General features: G+C 33.5%; 2 protein-coding genes across 2 annotated transcripts; both read left to right on the top strand.

Annotated features, from left to right (window-relative positions):
- The first annotated feature begins 7,438 nt into the window (after positions 1-7,438).
- LOC123557802 (uncharacterized) lies at positions 7,439-11,574 on the top strand. Its single transcript, XM_053544731.1, has 4 exons — positions 7,439-7,677; positions 9,606-9,761; positions 10,170-10,379; positions 11,258-11,574. The coding sequence occupies exons 1-4, from the start codon at positions 7,599-7,601 to the stop codon at positions 11,572-11,574; spliced, it is 762 nt and encodes a 253-aa protein (XP_053400706.1). The 5' UTR covers positions 7,439-7,598.
- Positions 11,575-12,878: 1,304 nt separating this feature from the next.
- On the top strand, positions 12,879-14,367 carry LOC128557187 (uncharacterized). Its single transcript, XM_053544156.1, has 2 exons — positions 12,879-13,010; positions 13,176-14,367. Coding segments are annotated over exons 1-2 (570 nt in total). The 5' UTR covers positions 12,879-13,008; the 3' UTR covers positions 13,744-14,367.
- Positions 14,368-17,012: the final 2,645 nt, after the last annotated feature.

The raw sequence follows: 17,012 nt of genomic DNA, 5'->3' as shown, positions 1-17,012 counted from the left end.
ATAAACTAATGTACAAATAAAAGCAATATCGATAAAATTTCATTACAATGAATTATTAATAACAGTCTGAACTGAGATCGACTTTTGGAGACGTGTGCAGAGATTGGAGAGCTTACCACTGCGCTACTGATTAACTGCACAGGTTATTTATGTTAAGTTAATGTAGATATTTTCAGAACACAAATATAGCGTAAAATAACGAAAACGCCCGAAGATAATGGCGAAAATTAATGAACTGACCCATCAACACATCCGATGTTCATCCAAAATCGTCCATGTATGATGTCCAGTTCTTCAACTGAAAACTATTCAAAATCAGCACTTTTAACAATCTCGGCTATATATTCCTTTAATACTTTAACTGCAGATTATTTTGGCTTTAAAGTCTTCTTGGCGTAGACAATTAAACGCCGTTCCTCTACGAGAATGAGAAACGTGATAATGCCATGTTGTTGTTTCCACAGGCGGCAGTATTGCAATGTCAAGGTTATATCAGGAGGTCACTCGTTTAACGTATTACTCTCCCTTTAAAGTTTAGGCCAAATAAACATTAAGTTGTGACTCGACGTGATATCATTGTTTTAAAGAAAGTAATTTTGAATCGAAGTGGTAATCGCCAATTTGTTTCAGTCCAACTCGACAGGACGAATCTCCCGACCTTCCACAGAAATATAAGGAGTCACCATGTGACCACCTTTATCCAATAAAAATCCAGGTTAAACAAAGGGAAGCATTGTTACGTGATACTGTTTACAGGTGCTAAGCAAATGTATGTAATTACACAAACGAATGCGATAGTAACACAGACGAAACAAACAGAACATTTGTTTGTTTGTTTATTGCGATATTGACAACATGGCTACAATGACAACATTCATGATATGATATTAAGATTTATCAGTAAGGAAAAAAATAATGAAATTCATGAAAATATGCATATGTAATGAACCATATCAGTAAATCAATATCAGGGATAACACAAAAAAAGGGAAGACATCCCTTATTTCCATTTTGGTCCCTGTTAGTGATGTTCTGACATAGAGAGGCATGAAACATGATTTTCATAAAGAATTATAAAAGACTTAAGATATTTAATTAAGAATTGCACTTAATTAAAGACTAGGTACAAAGTTTGGCACAATAGGACAAAATTCTGCATGTGTAATCTAATATTAAAAAAAAAAAAGATCCTTAACAGCACTTTTGAAAACAGCAAGGCTGGACAGATTCCTTATTTGAGATGGAAGCATATTCCATAATTTACAACCTAAAAAGGAAAAAGACTTCAAACCAAAGCCTTTCACCCTTGGTAGCATAAAAGACCCACTATCACTAGATCTTGTTCTATATGAATGCACAGAATCTTGGGTCACAAAGTATTGACTCATATAGACAGGAGATTGACCATTCTTAATTTTGAAAACATGACACAATGTTATTTGTTCCACCCTTTTACAGACGGGTAACCAATTGAATGAAATAAAATGTTCTTGGGCAATATGGGACCTATTTTCCAGATTGAGCATAAACCTGATTAGTTTATTAACATAAACATACATGAAGAAGGAATACAGTAGGGTCATGTTAAAATGACTCAGATGAAGTGTGAAACAATTAAAAGTACAGCTACTTAATCGTAATTGAAACATACAAATTTAGTCAGACCACTGTGCAAAAGGTGAAAATATTTCCTCAGTGAACAGTATAATACTCTAAAATACGATATCATCTTCTTTTTAATTTGGACTAACCAGATATTCAAATGAAACGCCCTTATATTTATAATCTGATCTAATCTGATATCTTACATGAATGCTATGTTTGAATATTGAAAAAAAAAAGTTGCAAACGAAGATGTCATAGGTAGCAGTAAGTATTCTGTACGTGTTTCTTTTAAATTACATGTTGTTATTTTATGAAACATTATAATTTTCTTTTACCATTAAAACTCGTGTCGCCGGCACGAACATTATACGTTTTATTATTGGTCGTAAGCGAGATCCTGGAGGAACGAAATGAAATAATGCGTCAAAATCTGTTTCTCAAATGCCACGCAATACTACATAAACACGGACTTATCAATTTGAACCGGTGATCCAATGCTTTTGGTTTTCTCCCTGGTTTCTAATACCGCTCAGGAATCTTACTCGATTGAAACTAATTATCTAATTCGATTTGGGGACAAGATAGATTAAACATAATTTAACGACATACAATTCCACAAGAATATAAAATACTTGAGAAATACAGCGGATTTTTACCTAATGAAGGATCCTGATTTATTATTTGCAATTTACACGAGGCCTGTCCATTATGTACAAAAATCAATGAACTTTCTTATTTACCAAATAATTTATATGGCGAGTAACTGTACCCACAGAAAACAACATATTTCTCTAGGCCGTTATACCAAAAGATAGCGGCTTTTGGACAGATGTTCGAGCAAATACTTAGACTTTGCTGGCGAAGGGTGTCACTGGATTCGTTAAAAGGGGTATTTGAACAGATTTTCGGACCAAATGTTTCATTTTTGCAACTGACGCTTAAGTGCCCCAGATCATCAAGCACCAACACAGAATGCTCTATATCTACAGAACCGGCGAGGAATGTCATCCACATATCGACGTATTTCGATTTGAAAATAAAATAGAGCGGTTTTATGAAATTTAAGGATCCTATAATTTCATTTTAAATGATGCAAGAAGGCTCCCCGATATATACCCATAGTACTATTGCGAACCGACACACGTAAAAGTCGTTTTATCTCACTTAGAGTGAGTACATAAATATAGCGGTTTTTAATTATTATTATTATTATTATACCAGATTTTTATAGCGCCCTTTTCATGATCAATTTCACGTTCAAAGGCGCTTTACATAGTTCAAATGCAGCCACACAGGGCGCATAATTCATCCTCTACTAGTACAGACACAGAGCGATCTGACCAGAGGGACAGAGTGAGACAAAGCCCCCACGACAGAGAGATCAGAAATCAGATACAGGCTTGTCCGGCTAACTTAGCCTAGCTCGTTTCGAATAGACAGCCTGGTTCTTTAACGTGCCCAGTGTATAGCACTGATACACGCAAGGATTGCCTGGGTTCCCGACCAGTACACCTATAGTTGGGTGGGAAACACTGAAAAGCGTTTCTGAAAATTCCCGAGTAGCTGCCGGGGATCGAACCCCCGACCTCAGGATTGGAAGGCCAGTGTGCAAACCACTGAGCTATCCGTCCACCTAACTAAACTTTTAAGATCCTGTCTTGTTTGCAATTGCCGCTGAGATGGTCCCTGATAACTAAAAAATGACTGACTTTGCTGTACTCATAAAACCGACGAGACGCGGCACCCAACAAACTAGGAGAATTTTTAAAAAATAAATTCTGGGATCCTGACGTTTAGTTTGCAATTGACGTCATTAGGGTCCATTATGGCCAAGCACTTAAGCACTTTGCTGCATATAGACAAAATCGTCGCTGAACTGCAGCCGTAAAATTACTTTATTTCTCTAGGAGAGGGAGCAGTATCAAGCTGACTTTTCAGTTAAATAGTTAAAGTTTAAACACGAACTATTAAAAACATTGCTGTTATTATTATTTATCCATATAACTCTGACATTGTTATGTATTTCACTTGGGTTTAAGAAAGCTTTGTGCCCGATTGGTGCCTCATATGTTTACCGAGAAGCAAAATGCAAATAGGGTCAAATGTGCTAAAGAAATGCTGAAGAATTTCTTAAATTTAGATGATCGCACAATGTCACAGCTCCTCACTGGAGATGAGACCTGGATATACTTTATGAGCCGCAGCCTCTCATTGACAAAAGACAGTGGCTGCGAAAAGGTGACCGTACACCAGTAATTGCCAAAAGAACTAAAAGTGTCAAACAGGTTTATTAATCCATCTTCTTTAACTCAATGTGTATTTTAAAATTTGTACAATGTCCAACACCGTCAGGAAAGTCAGCCATTAGTAAGTTTTAAACAGAAAAAGCACCGACAGCTGTTAAACGAAATTTGCCGTTTGCAGTTGATCCATGACAATGCTTCTCTCACAAAAATGCAATCGTTCAAACGTTTCTGAAAGAAGAAAACCGTGTACAAATCAATCATCCTGCTTATTTACCAGATCTAAGTTCTTGTGAATGTTTCCTATTTCAAAGTCTGAAAAGACTCTGGCTGGGCGCAAATATTTATCGAATAAAGAATTTGGGAGTGCAATTTTTCAGTTATTTGAGACCATACCAGGGGGAGACCAATCTGCAGCGTTCACCGCTTTGATTTCTCAACTAAGGGCGAATTGCAGACTTTTTACCATTTTCAAGCACAATTGTGATTATTTTTAGAATGGCTCTGACATATTTTATACGTACTTTGTACTTACAGCTTTATCTTGTAATAGTTTATATAGATACACATAGTGATCGCGATTTAAAGCAATAAAACTGCGTATGCGTCTTCGAATATGGAAGTTTTGATTTGAAAATAAGACTGGAAAAAAACTGATAACATAGACAAAATAAAGTGTGTCTGTGTCATTTTGCCATCAAAAAGAAAAATGACAATTTTTTTTAAACGTATTCCCCTTCACACAGCAAGTTTATCTAGTAGGTATAACAAAATGCCTCGAATTAAGAGGATCGGGGTTAAAACCTCTGCGAGGTTTTGTATCTGTGATTGTTTGATAGATTGAAATGAATCCGAAGCAATACATCCTCCATTTTTTAGTCAAAGTATCCAACAGAGAACAAGTCAATACTGCTGCAGAATTCAAGACCGCCTTCGTAATTTGAACACCGCTAGTTTTCGGCCTGTTGTTTCATGCGCAGTGTAGTGCTTAATGCAACATTATAAATATTTTGGGGATATCTTAGTTTGAATATTGTACGAATTAACGCTTTCTATCAAGACTAAATAAATCGTTGGCGAATAATAAGGAATAAAATATTTTAAGAAGATAACATCATGCAAGTAACTTTATTACTGTCAGTTAATAACTCTTATTTCTCGAACCCTGAATATTTACCTAATTACCTTTAGATGTCTGCGCACAATAAACGAGGGCACGATACAGCTTGTCGTGGGTCCTAGTTTGTGAAAATAAAAAAAGTTGTAAAACCGCAGGTTGCCCAAGTCATGTAAGCCAGCTCATATGCTTTTGAACCAGTTGTTTGCACTGAGCATGGTATTGTTCTACCTTTATAAGGGCGAAATGATTTGAAGCTTATTGAAATTAAACATTTCATTCCCCAGATGGGCCTCCATGAACGAGTTCTTAAGGTCACTGAATTCAAACCTCCGTGTGTTTGAAACCTCATCGTGGTGTAAAATTATTTCATTTCATGAAGCAATCCAGCTGGTTTGCGGAAGTTAAGTGGTTCTATTGGTTCTATCCAGGTGCCCGTTTGTGTCTGAAAAAGCGCCGGGGGGGGGGGGGGGGGGGGGGGGGGGGGGGAGCAACTACTATCAAAAATTGGAAAGGCGCCATATGATCTATTATTGTGTCGGTGTTACGAAAAACCCAACAAACAATCGCGCCCCAATCCCGGAGAGCATCCTAGTTATATTTCATTGCTAAATCAAATCTATGTTTAAAGTACATTGTATATATGCTTAAAAAGATATTGATACAAACCGCCACTTCCATAAGACTGAAATTTATCAATTGAATGAACTTTGTAAATCTATGAATATGATACATGTATATATTGTAACTTATTAAAACTATGATGGAAAGGCATGAAATATGTTCTTCAGTTTTGAACCAAATATTAAATGAGACGGAGAGACATTTACGTAGCTATTACCGTCTTGTTAATCAGTAATATCGGTCAGTAAATGTTGTTATATGTTTCAACGAACAGAATTAACAATCAACTCATATATCTTTACCCTTACCCTGATAGAATTCTATAATGAGTTTGTTCATATTTCAATTTGTATGTTAAAAGGGGTATTTACCATGATCAGCCTGCACATCTGCACTGGTCGCAACTTTATGCAGAATCAGTCGTGTCCAGCATGATATAGAAAGATATGTTTAAATGTTCCGGTCGCTATAAATCTTCTTTGTTTTAGCAGGATGAGATAATTATCTTATTGCCGTTTACACAAACAGTGCGCCATAAAAGTGATAGCAGAAGACGCAAATACGTAAATTTACATTTAAAAGAAAATTTGTATTTATCACTTGAAAGCAAAGGAAGGTAGATAAGGTTGTTCGAACCAAATGCTATCATTTTTTGTTTCTTCTTTTTTTCTAATTTTTAATCTTTAATTCAAGATGCTTCACTTTCTTGACTTAAAGACAGAATTAATATGGCACTTTATCAACTGTTACTGTGCTTTTTGACTGACGGATGGCTATGATAGCGAGAGCGAATGCTTAGCAACGTAAAAGTGTATCTTGTTTAACATATTGCGTGATTGAAGTGTCGCAAAAAGAATCCAACTTACAGTACGACCACATCTTGCTGGTTGTCACAAGTTTGCAAGATCTCCTTATAGGTTCTATTTATGCAGATTTTATCTGTTTCTATTTTTGTCTTATTTAAAATTTATTCTTCCTTTCCTACTTCATATTTAACAGCTAACGCTTTTATTCTCTTTCCTCATTAAATGCATTTAAAAGCTGAAATGATACTCTATTAATGTGGTTCTGCACGTTCGTGTTATTATTCTTCTATGTAGATTCGATTGAAATCGTCACAATATACTTAGAAAATTCGGCAAATAAAAAAGATAGGATCGTGTGCGTGTTGCTTTCACAGACGAGTCTAATAAAAGTGGATCTAACGCAAATTCTGATAATATAAGTCTATGGGAAATTCACAATTCTGATGAAAATTTTCGCAAAATGTAGATTTCTGCAAAATAGTTTCGTGTCGGGTTTAAGTCTTAACTACTGCAATTAATATCACAAATCTTCATTTAAATGTTGGTTTCTTTAGAGAGCAGGCATATATAAGTCTAGGGTCAAGTATCCTAGAGGTAACTGGTAGTTGTTTAAAGGTTTACAGCAAAATTCTCAATTTCACTATATCTTAATTACTAACTCCAGCCCTATCATTATCAAACCTCGCATAAGGATTAATCTAAGTAAGGGACAGAGATAGCTTTTATATTTCTTCGTCCTGGTATCCGTCATCTCCTCACTTCCCCTTACCCCGTCCCTCACCATTAGAAATAGTTTTACATTCCTAACACGAGTTTCTTTTTCGATTTCCACATATCCCTCATTTTCACCTACTTCCCCATATTCCGACCCCAGTAATTTTTCTTTTACAATCTTCTTTTACTGAGTTGTATCTTATATCTCATACGTTAATACGTTGTTTTACTATTTGTGTCATACAGACACACCCACTTCCAAAAATAATAAATTTTAATTACATCTGTAACCGTGTAATAGGGAGTAGTCGAGCGCGCTGTCCTAGCGACAGCTCTTGTTGTTTCAATGTCAAAAGCTAATTTAACAATGCGGAAAACATTTAAAGTCAAACTTTTACAGATATCATCATAAGATAAATGTATCTGAAACGTTTCAAGAAAACTTACTGTTTCATCACGCGGAATGTAGCATTTGATTAAAAAGAGGACATGACAGGAAATTACGCAAACTGGAAATTTAGAATTGTGTGGACCTTTTTTACTACTGTGTGTTGTACTTCGATGTCTGGTATGTACTTTTCAAACCTTCAAACGACTATATCTTAACTGTCAGAATTCATCTCATATAATGCTATGAAAATCTGAATTTTAAAAAAATACTTCTTCCTTTTTAGTTGGAGCAACCACGTATACATACTATTTCAGGAACAAATGTTTGAATAAGAATATCCATTTAACTGCTTGACTATGTAAATGAAGTTTTATGGAGAAGTTAAGAAATCAGTAAAAATATTGAAGAAACTTTATTTTAAGCAATTATATAGTTTGAATAGGACTATTGAAACATAGCCTTCTTTAAACATAGCTTCCGGTTTGTTTTTATCTCTGATGTACCTCAATGATGTTATATTTTGTTCTCCGTTGGGACCCATTCAGTCATTAGGTATAAAAGTGTTCCAGTTAAGCCGATGGTATGTGTCATGAGGGGTTTTGCACGTTACATTACCCCTTCTTAACAGTCAGTCAAATCAAACCTGCATTTAGTTTGCTTCATGAAGTTCTATTCTTCTAAAGGCGCTTCTTATAGTGTTTTTCTTAAAGTTGGTTAATCAGATTTTGGTAGAGCAATAGATTTGTTCGAAACCGTAGCCATGATTATCAACATCTATCTGAGTTCATTCTAGAGCTTAGTAAATGGTTGTTTTTCACTAATAAGATAAAATTATTAATGGGTAAGTATGAATTCAAATAAACATGCTTTGCCTTAGAAATAAAGTGCTGATAAGGATATTTATGTTATATTTGTAAAAGATTTCCATTGCTAACTACATAATTATTTATCCGAAATTCTTCAGCATTGCAAGATTGTTGAAATTATTATTATCTCCATTTGTCTTTCGTCGTTAAAAAGAAATCAAATTTGAAAGCTACAGACTGGTTCAAACTTGCTTTCGTTTCGGAAAATATCTATTGATTACAAATATAACACTTGAAATTATATTCAAATCAAAGAAAGTCAGCTTTTTTCAAATATATTCATAGTAATGGTGCGTAATTACAAAATTTATGAAAATTAATAAAGAATAAAAGGTATTGACAGATTTCACGGAAAAAAACGTCGCGTGCCTCAAAACTGCCAGAAAGCCATTCTTCACAAGGTAGGCCTGTGACAAAAAGAAACTGTAGCGGAATGACACAGTAGACGGGTTGCTTCAAAAATTCAGCAAGTACATTTTAATCATATGCAAAATACAAAAAAATAAAATAATGGGTAGAGCAAGGGATGAGGGTGTTAGGTGAAGTTGAAAGATGCAAGGATGAATACTGAACAGGAAAAGCCGCGCTCCAAAAAAGCAGTATCCCCTCCCCCATTCACCCCCACCTTCACACACGCACACACAAACACACACACAAAACGGCAAAAGCAACACATTGAGGCACCGCCCGGGGACGGCCGGTGACCACACAATGGTGGGAACCTACTCTCACAGTCAAAAGAGAAAGGGCGTAAATGAGCCAGTAGTCTATTCGTCCGTGTGTTATGCATCTTACATATATCGTTCTTTGTTTTATTGCATCCAAGCGATGTATTTTCTACATGAAAATCCGTCGAATATCTTTTCAGTTTACTGTCTTACTACTCAACAACTCTTTCTGTGGTATATAGATTTATTAATATTAAACTTGTCAGATACGACATAGATATGCTTTTTTGGTAGGTTTGTATTGCTGATATGATTTAAGAGGGAAATGATAATGGGTGTAAAAGAGGCATGCTGTAAAACGAAAAGTAACAACTTACACCATACAAGCAATGTTGTTTTCAAAATAACAAAAGGTACTGATAGAATCTGAGGAAGCACTGAGAGAGTTTACCTCCAAATCTGAATAAACACAACCTCGTTTAAAATTGGCGACTATTACATTTAGGATAACAATTAATAATTTAAAAAGAACATGATTTAAGCAAACACCCTAAAAATTGTATCACTTCAGATGCGCAATGTAGTGAAACTTCAGCCGGAATCAAACGCTTTGGACCAGACTGTAGACACGCTTGTCATTGTATGAGCAAAAAACAGTGCGACTCTAGTACAGGTGATTGTACCTCAGGGTGTGACTTTGAATGGGCAGGACCTGGTTGTCAATACAGTAAGTGTTTACTGCGGTAAGGTGTACATCTCGCTAGTCATTTACAGGAAGTTTGTAAAAAGTAAACAAAATAGAAAAATATCACGTATTAAATTTGTTTAGAAAAAGAAATAATGCTGATTTTACTTATTTATCTTTTCAAACGAAATAGAATAATTTCACTCAGGCTACAAAGTAGTCAAGCTATTTCTCTACCGCCAGTTACGATATTTACATATTTAATTGTCTGACCATTGCTCAGTAAGAATCTGGTAGCACGTAATCAGTAACATTACATGCGCAACAGTTCACATAAATGTTTCTGTGTTTAACCAAAGCTGCCCGGTAGTTGATATTCAGCCGATACATATATTTATTCCTTTGGAAGTGTCAAGTGCGGATGTGTACAATAATATATTTTTATTTCAGACAACATTGCGCTTAATGAAGTAGTTCGCCATAGTGATAACATTAACCCTCCAAAGTATTCAGACAATGCCAATGATCGTGACTTATCAACATGCAGTTTTACTGACACCGCAGAAGCATCGAGAACAGTTGCACCTTGGTGGACACTTTGGTTACCTTACTATGTTAGGTTCAGAAACCTTGTTATTGTTACCAAAATGAAACACTTATGTAAGTATAATACTGCTATTATCCACCTCCGTCCCAGCCACCCCTAAATAACTAGTCAATTGATCTTTATTCTCATCAAAAATAGGCATTTCTGAAACCCTTAAAAGCAACAATGTCGAACAGCGTCCATTTCTTTCTTAAGTTTCTATCTCGTATGCGAGAGTCACCGAAATTATTCTGGACAGGTTGCGGTTGTAGAGTGTCACATTAAAACTCCCACGTGAAGTGTTTAATTAAGTCAACGTCACATACGCTGACATTTTACAACGTAAAAATCAACTTTACCTTTTATCATTGGAAACATTGGTCAAGTTAGTTATCTTTTAACGGTGTAACCGTTGTAGCAAAATATTAGTTGCATCATTATTTATAGGAATATTTTCGAATTACACATTATATTAGATTATTTACTTAGATTTTACTTGTGATTGACGTAATTCTATTGATTCTTCTTACCTACACATAATGCCTGGTAATTTACACGTCTGTTTCCTTCGGGACTAGCACTGGTACAAGTACTATAATTAATTCGCCAATATGGTGAACTTCTAAGTATGCAAATCGATATCGTACTTATTTCCATGTTGCCTTCTGCACTTTGTCTGTATAGTGCATATTTTCTTACCTGGCGGAGATATTTATAGAAAGGTCATCAATGGGCCATTCTATCATTTAGTTTTGGGTAATCGGTTACATCATTACATTTGGTTTCATTCCGTGCGGATAAATCCGATATGCACCAAGTTACCTATTGATTTTAATGGTACAGCCTGAACTAAAAATATCTCTGCCAGGTCAGAAAATATGCACTATATACTGTTACAAATAGTTCCCGTCCGTTTCATGTGTCTAATTTTAATTTTCACTTTCCACGTTAGTGCATTTTCCTGGCTTTAGTTTAACTGTCCAAAATGTTTCGAAAGAGGACAGCGTAGGCAGAAAATATCATTCAGATGGGAAGTTGTGTCACCAGCATAATGACTCTATACCAACAACTGAAACTATGTACATCAGGTGTGCCGAGAATCTTGTTGGGAATCAAATACGTCTACAACTCGCTAATGTATCAGCACAACTTGTTATATGCGACGTTAGGGTATATGGAGGTATTATTTTGAATGAAACCGTTTCCTTATTATCTGTTGATGTACTTAATTATCCGAATCGAAATGAAAGGTATATTGAAATATATTGAACCGCTTTAGAAATCGCAACACTTTATCTATTGTCGATTAAAAAAGAAAGAAAAAGTATATTTTGATAAATCTGCTTATTGCAGTAGAAGAACGAACTCTTAACTTGTAATGTAAAAATATTCTAATAAGTCTAGGAACAGTTTTACATGTAATGGTGGTTTTACTGTGCACACACCTTCAATTAAATATCACAAGAAAATATCATATCTTGCCGTATATTTCATATCAATTCAGACAAGATTTATAAATATTTCTTACTTTATGAATATTTTGTATTTCCGGTAGTTTTTAACAAGTTTACAATTACTGTGAATATACCCGAAAACGCGACATTTTGCCAAATAAAACATACAATTAAACATTCGACTATAAGAACAATTTTAATAGCATTGCAAGAAGTTGGAATGAGTATTTTTGAAATATCGACGTATGAATAATAGTTTGGACTTCATGAACATTGAAAAGCTGCAGTATTTTTATTAGTTTGCTACAATCAATTTTGAAGTAACCGAAGTCTTGACGGAAGTTAAAGAACGCTATAATCGTACTGATTTACACAGCTAACGAAATTACTAGATCTCATGTGTTCATCATAATAAAAGATTAAACGCTATAGTTAAAAAACTTGTTTTGATGAAACATTTTGACTATGGTGTGTACGTTCAAATCGGGAAAACTGATAAAATGTCAATGTACTGAAAATATGTCCTTAACTTGCTAAAACGAGTCACGACACATCAAACAGGTAGACCGCATAATTCATTAAACAATATAACAAGCAGCAGTGACCTTTTTTGACCGAGCACGACATATTATAAAAGGGTTGCGTTTTTAAATGTATTACCATTTTATATAAGCCATGTATTTCCTCCATGAAATTCAGCAATGACCATAATTTCTCCCTGTTGTTCCAACAAACTCGCACTTCTTACAACATAATGCCGTTTTTTAATCTTTCTCTTTTTTGGTGTTGTTCTTTTATTGATCAGTACCTTATTATAAAGCAGTAGTGTATAAAATACCGATTTTGAGCCCTATTTGACCCCATTTGACCTTTAATCCTCGGTCCGAACCAACTAATGCCGGACAATTTAAAATCCACAGGTTTTAACTTTACTTTCGTTTTCCCGTATTTTCGGAAAACCCGGTTATAAATAACTGACATATTTACTTTACTTTCGTTTTCTTGTATTTTCGGAAAACCTGGTTATAAATAACTGACATATTTCCTTTACTTTCGTTTTATCATATTTTCGGAAAATCTGGTTATAAATAACTGACGTATTATCTGAAAATGTTATATGGGATCTACGTGATATTTTCTGAAAAATGGACGTATTTTGCAACACAAACCTAATCGATTAACACCAGAACATTCTTTGCTGACTTATAATACATACAACGATAGAACAGAAACAAGGAAAACGATTACAATGTAAGTACTTTTCAAAACACATTTACGCCACTATGTTCAAGCTTTAGCAGATCTTTGACGGATCTCATTCACTAACTTTAGAAATATTATTTTGTGTTTCTTAGAGATAAATTTATTTTTACCTGCTTATACTTATGTAATTCTTTAGATTGTGTTTCTTTTTAGGGATAAAAATACAACAGCAGACCTGTTAAAAGATTTGACGGAATTAACAACCCATTTAAAAGATAATTACAAAGAAGATTTTGTATGCCAAGAATGGGCTACAACATTCAGTTCAAAGTATTACAAGAAATTGGTTGATACATGTAAGCCAACAAAGCGACAAACAAGGAGTACGTTAAAAGAAAAGCTTAAAGAAGAAATTACGAAATCACAAGAGGAGGTTTTAGAAAATTTTAATGTGGATATTTCAAGCGAGGACAAATGTATTGAAAGCATTAGAAATTTAGACAAGCAGATATACAGAAACAAACGGAATATTGTTTATTGTACACATCAGATTGGATTTATTATTAAAAATTTAAGATCAGTTTGCCCAAAGGATTGTGATCTGGGACTTTATTTTCATCTCAGAGGTGTACATTACACAGATTCCTACTGTCGAAACCTGGCTTTAGTTTATGAATTAATTGAGAAACATAAGAATTTATTGAAGTGTGCTTTAAACACTGGAACTTTAATCAAAAATAGGAAATTAATCGAAGAAATATGTACAGAGTTGAATTGGTAACAAAATCAGCTTTTAACAGTAAGAATCTATGTAAGGATTCCATGTGCAATGTTCACATTTATTTATAGTAACGTTTACACTGTAAACGCACGTCACTTCCGTATACCATGTTCAATTTTATTTTTAACATTAGTGGAATTTCTATATATCTATACTTTTATTTATAGTAACGTTTACACTGTAAACGCACGTCACTTCCGTATACCATGTTCAATTTTATTTTTAACATTAGTGGAATTTCTATATATCTATACTTTTATTTATAGTAACGTTTACACTGTAAACGCACGTCACTTCCGTTCAAATTTATTTTTATATATCTATACTTCTATTTATAGTAACGTTTACAGTGTAAACGCACGTCACTTCCGTATACGCTTTTGAGAGTAGTATGGAATATAACGTTTATGGTACATTTTTGTTAGTAGTAAAGAATATTACGTTCTTGGTACATTTTAATACATTTTAATACATTTTAACTCATTTTATTAAAATAATTTATAATAGTTTGTTCATTTACTCTTTGATTGTTTACTCTCAGTGTTTTATACAATAAATCATACAACGGTATTTTATCTTGTAACATTTTAATGAAAAATAAACAATAATATCCACAGAGTGTACTTGTTTTGTCTTGATATTGTATGTTGTTATACTTGACTCCGGGTATATATTTAATTACTTCTTTTGGTGGAGGAAGTCCAAATGGATCGAAGTACAAAGTGTTCAAGTAACAAACCCGATGTGTTCCAGGTCCAGCAGAGTCATCTAAATTGATTATTCCGCACTCGTCCTTTGCTTTTGATTTTAGTAAATTATTTCTACTAAATACACCCCTAAAGTTTTTAATTTTTAATTGTTTAATCCATTGTTCAATTTCAAAGTTAGAAATTGGTTTGTTTATAAATTTTATTTTTTTTTTACTATAGGAATTCGTCTGTAAGGTCTTCTCTGAGAATCAATCTGTATACCCTGGCCATGCCCCTTACCACTTAACAAAGATGTAATCAAAGGTATTCCTAGACTAGCAGCCAGCATACCCAGGAACCCGCCATTTTGTTTCTGTTTTTGTGTTAATTTAATCACTCCAGATCCTACTAGTTGCTTTCTTTGATTAGGTGTAAGATATGGTGATATCATATTTCTCTTATCATTAGCTACTGAAATCATACCATTTCCAAGTATTTTACTAACACCAGTATTGGCCAGCCCAGACAAAGCACCGATGCCTAGAGGGGCTAATATTTTTGGAACTATTTTCGCTGCCATTGGAAGAATTGTTTTTTCCTAACAAACCAGCCAAAGCTCCTAAAAATCCGCCATTTTGACCTTGACTGGACATTTGTTTTTTTGAAATTTTAATTTCTAATCCCTTCTTATTTGCAACAGCTTTTTTAATTTGATTAATTTGTGTTTTTGTTAATAGTAAAGGGAAGTTTCCATGTAATTGTTCATGTTTTAATCTAAAAGTATGTGGAATTTTATTATTATAAGCTTGTGCTAAATTTTTCTTTTGTCCATCTGTTAGGTTAACTTTATATTCAATATAATTTGATGTCATTATATATAATTTATATTTAATTTATTTCTAAACAATAACAAGTTCATTTCCAATAGTATTTATTTCGACTGTTTCTTCATACAATACAATTGCGTAAACACTAATATTAGCTGCCGGTGGAATATTTAATTTAGCTGTTAATGTAATATGCTTAGGATCTTCTGTAGTTACTTCCTTTTTATATTCTAAGTTAAAATGAACAAATCCAAAATAATGATAAAAATTTGATCTATTTAGCAGACTTCCAGTAGTCTTATTATTTTGTTTATAATAATAATTAATTACATCATCATATATTCTTGATATACTTGTGTATTCTGTTTCTGGATAAAAATCACCATTACCTACTTCAAGACGACAAGAGCTCAAAGTGCAATTTTCATTTAATGCATTAATTTTAAATGTATCTAATAAATGTGGATTATGTTCTTGTGAATTACTTTTATCAGGTCGTTGTAAATAAACAAATACATGTTGTGGTTTTGTTACACCAGCCGTTATTCTAAAGGTTATATTAGTTTGTTGTGTATCAGTTGATTGCGTCACCATTTCCCGTAGGTATGACCATCTTGCTTTTGTTAATCTTTCAGAAATTAAATAAGGTCCAAATTCATTAAAAACCAAATGTGGAACCCATAGAATTAATTTTGTTACAATTACTCTACCAGCATCAACAGCATTAGCTCTAAAAATTAATTCATCATCATCTGTCAGTTGCAGTGTTATTTGAATTTGACTTGGAGGTATAATATTAGTTTCTAAACCCTGAAAAAATGAATAATTATTTAATGGAATTTTAGCATTTACCTCTTTACCACCCTGGATTGATAACTTCCTAGAAGCAAAACCACTATTATATCCAGCTTGATTATTCCTGCTCTCAGCAGTATCAGTAGTATCTAAATAAATATATTCGTTTGTTCCAGTTGTTTTTGCATAATCTTCAGACAATTCAACCAAACTCTTTACATTTGTTACTTTGTATAAATTATTACAATCATATACAATTTTTCCATTTTGTTTAACCACTAACTGATCAATTAATGAAGCAGCATTATTAATTAGGGCAATTTGATTATCATCTCCATCAGCAACATAATTATTACCGTTAGCAAGCTTATTTACTTTAAAACTTACTTCAAAGTAAGCATTAAACCAATCAAAATATGAGCTTCTATCATTAATTGTAAAATGATATCCGTTTTTTTGTTGCTTAACATTATTTCCCAAGACAGATATTAAGGCTGTATCTAATTGAATAGGAGTTAATTCATTTCTTTCACAATATTGTTTTGTTCTAAACATGTATATATTATATATTATTTTTATTTTTTATTAAAGTTAAAACTTTAGTTTTTATAAATTAATCTGTTAATACGTTTACGCTGAGTTGAAGTTCCAGATCCTGACAATATTCTATTTATTCTCATATGAATATCCTCCTCTTTATCATTATTATTTTTATTATTATTTTTACTTTTATTCTTTTCTTGTAATTCCTTAGCAATTAAATTACCAACTGCCGGAGCAGGTTTCTTTTTAAATTTTTCAACAATTTTATTAGCAGCTAAATTTCCAACTTCTGTTCCAACCTTTTTTGTTCCACTTTCAAGTGCTGCTTTTCCTGCTGTTTCCAAAGCTTTTTTTCCAGCTGTGCTAATTGAAGATGCAACTCCGCTTGAAAACAATTTAGATAAAGTGTCAAAGA

This window comes from Mercenaria mercenaria, chromosome 5 (genome assembly GCF_021730395.1).
Source record: "Mercenaria mercenaria strain notata chromosome 5, MADL_Memer_1, whole genome shotgun sequence".
Taxonomy (NCBI): Eukaryota; Metazoa; Mollusca; class Bivalvia; order Venerida; family Veneridae; genus Mercenaria; species Mercenaria mercenaria.
Note: the sequence above shows the minus strand (reverse complement) of the source record. Positions and strands in the feature narration are given on the sequence as shown.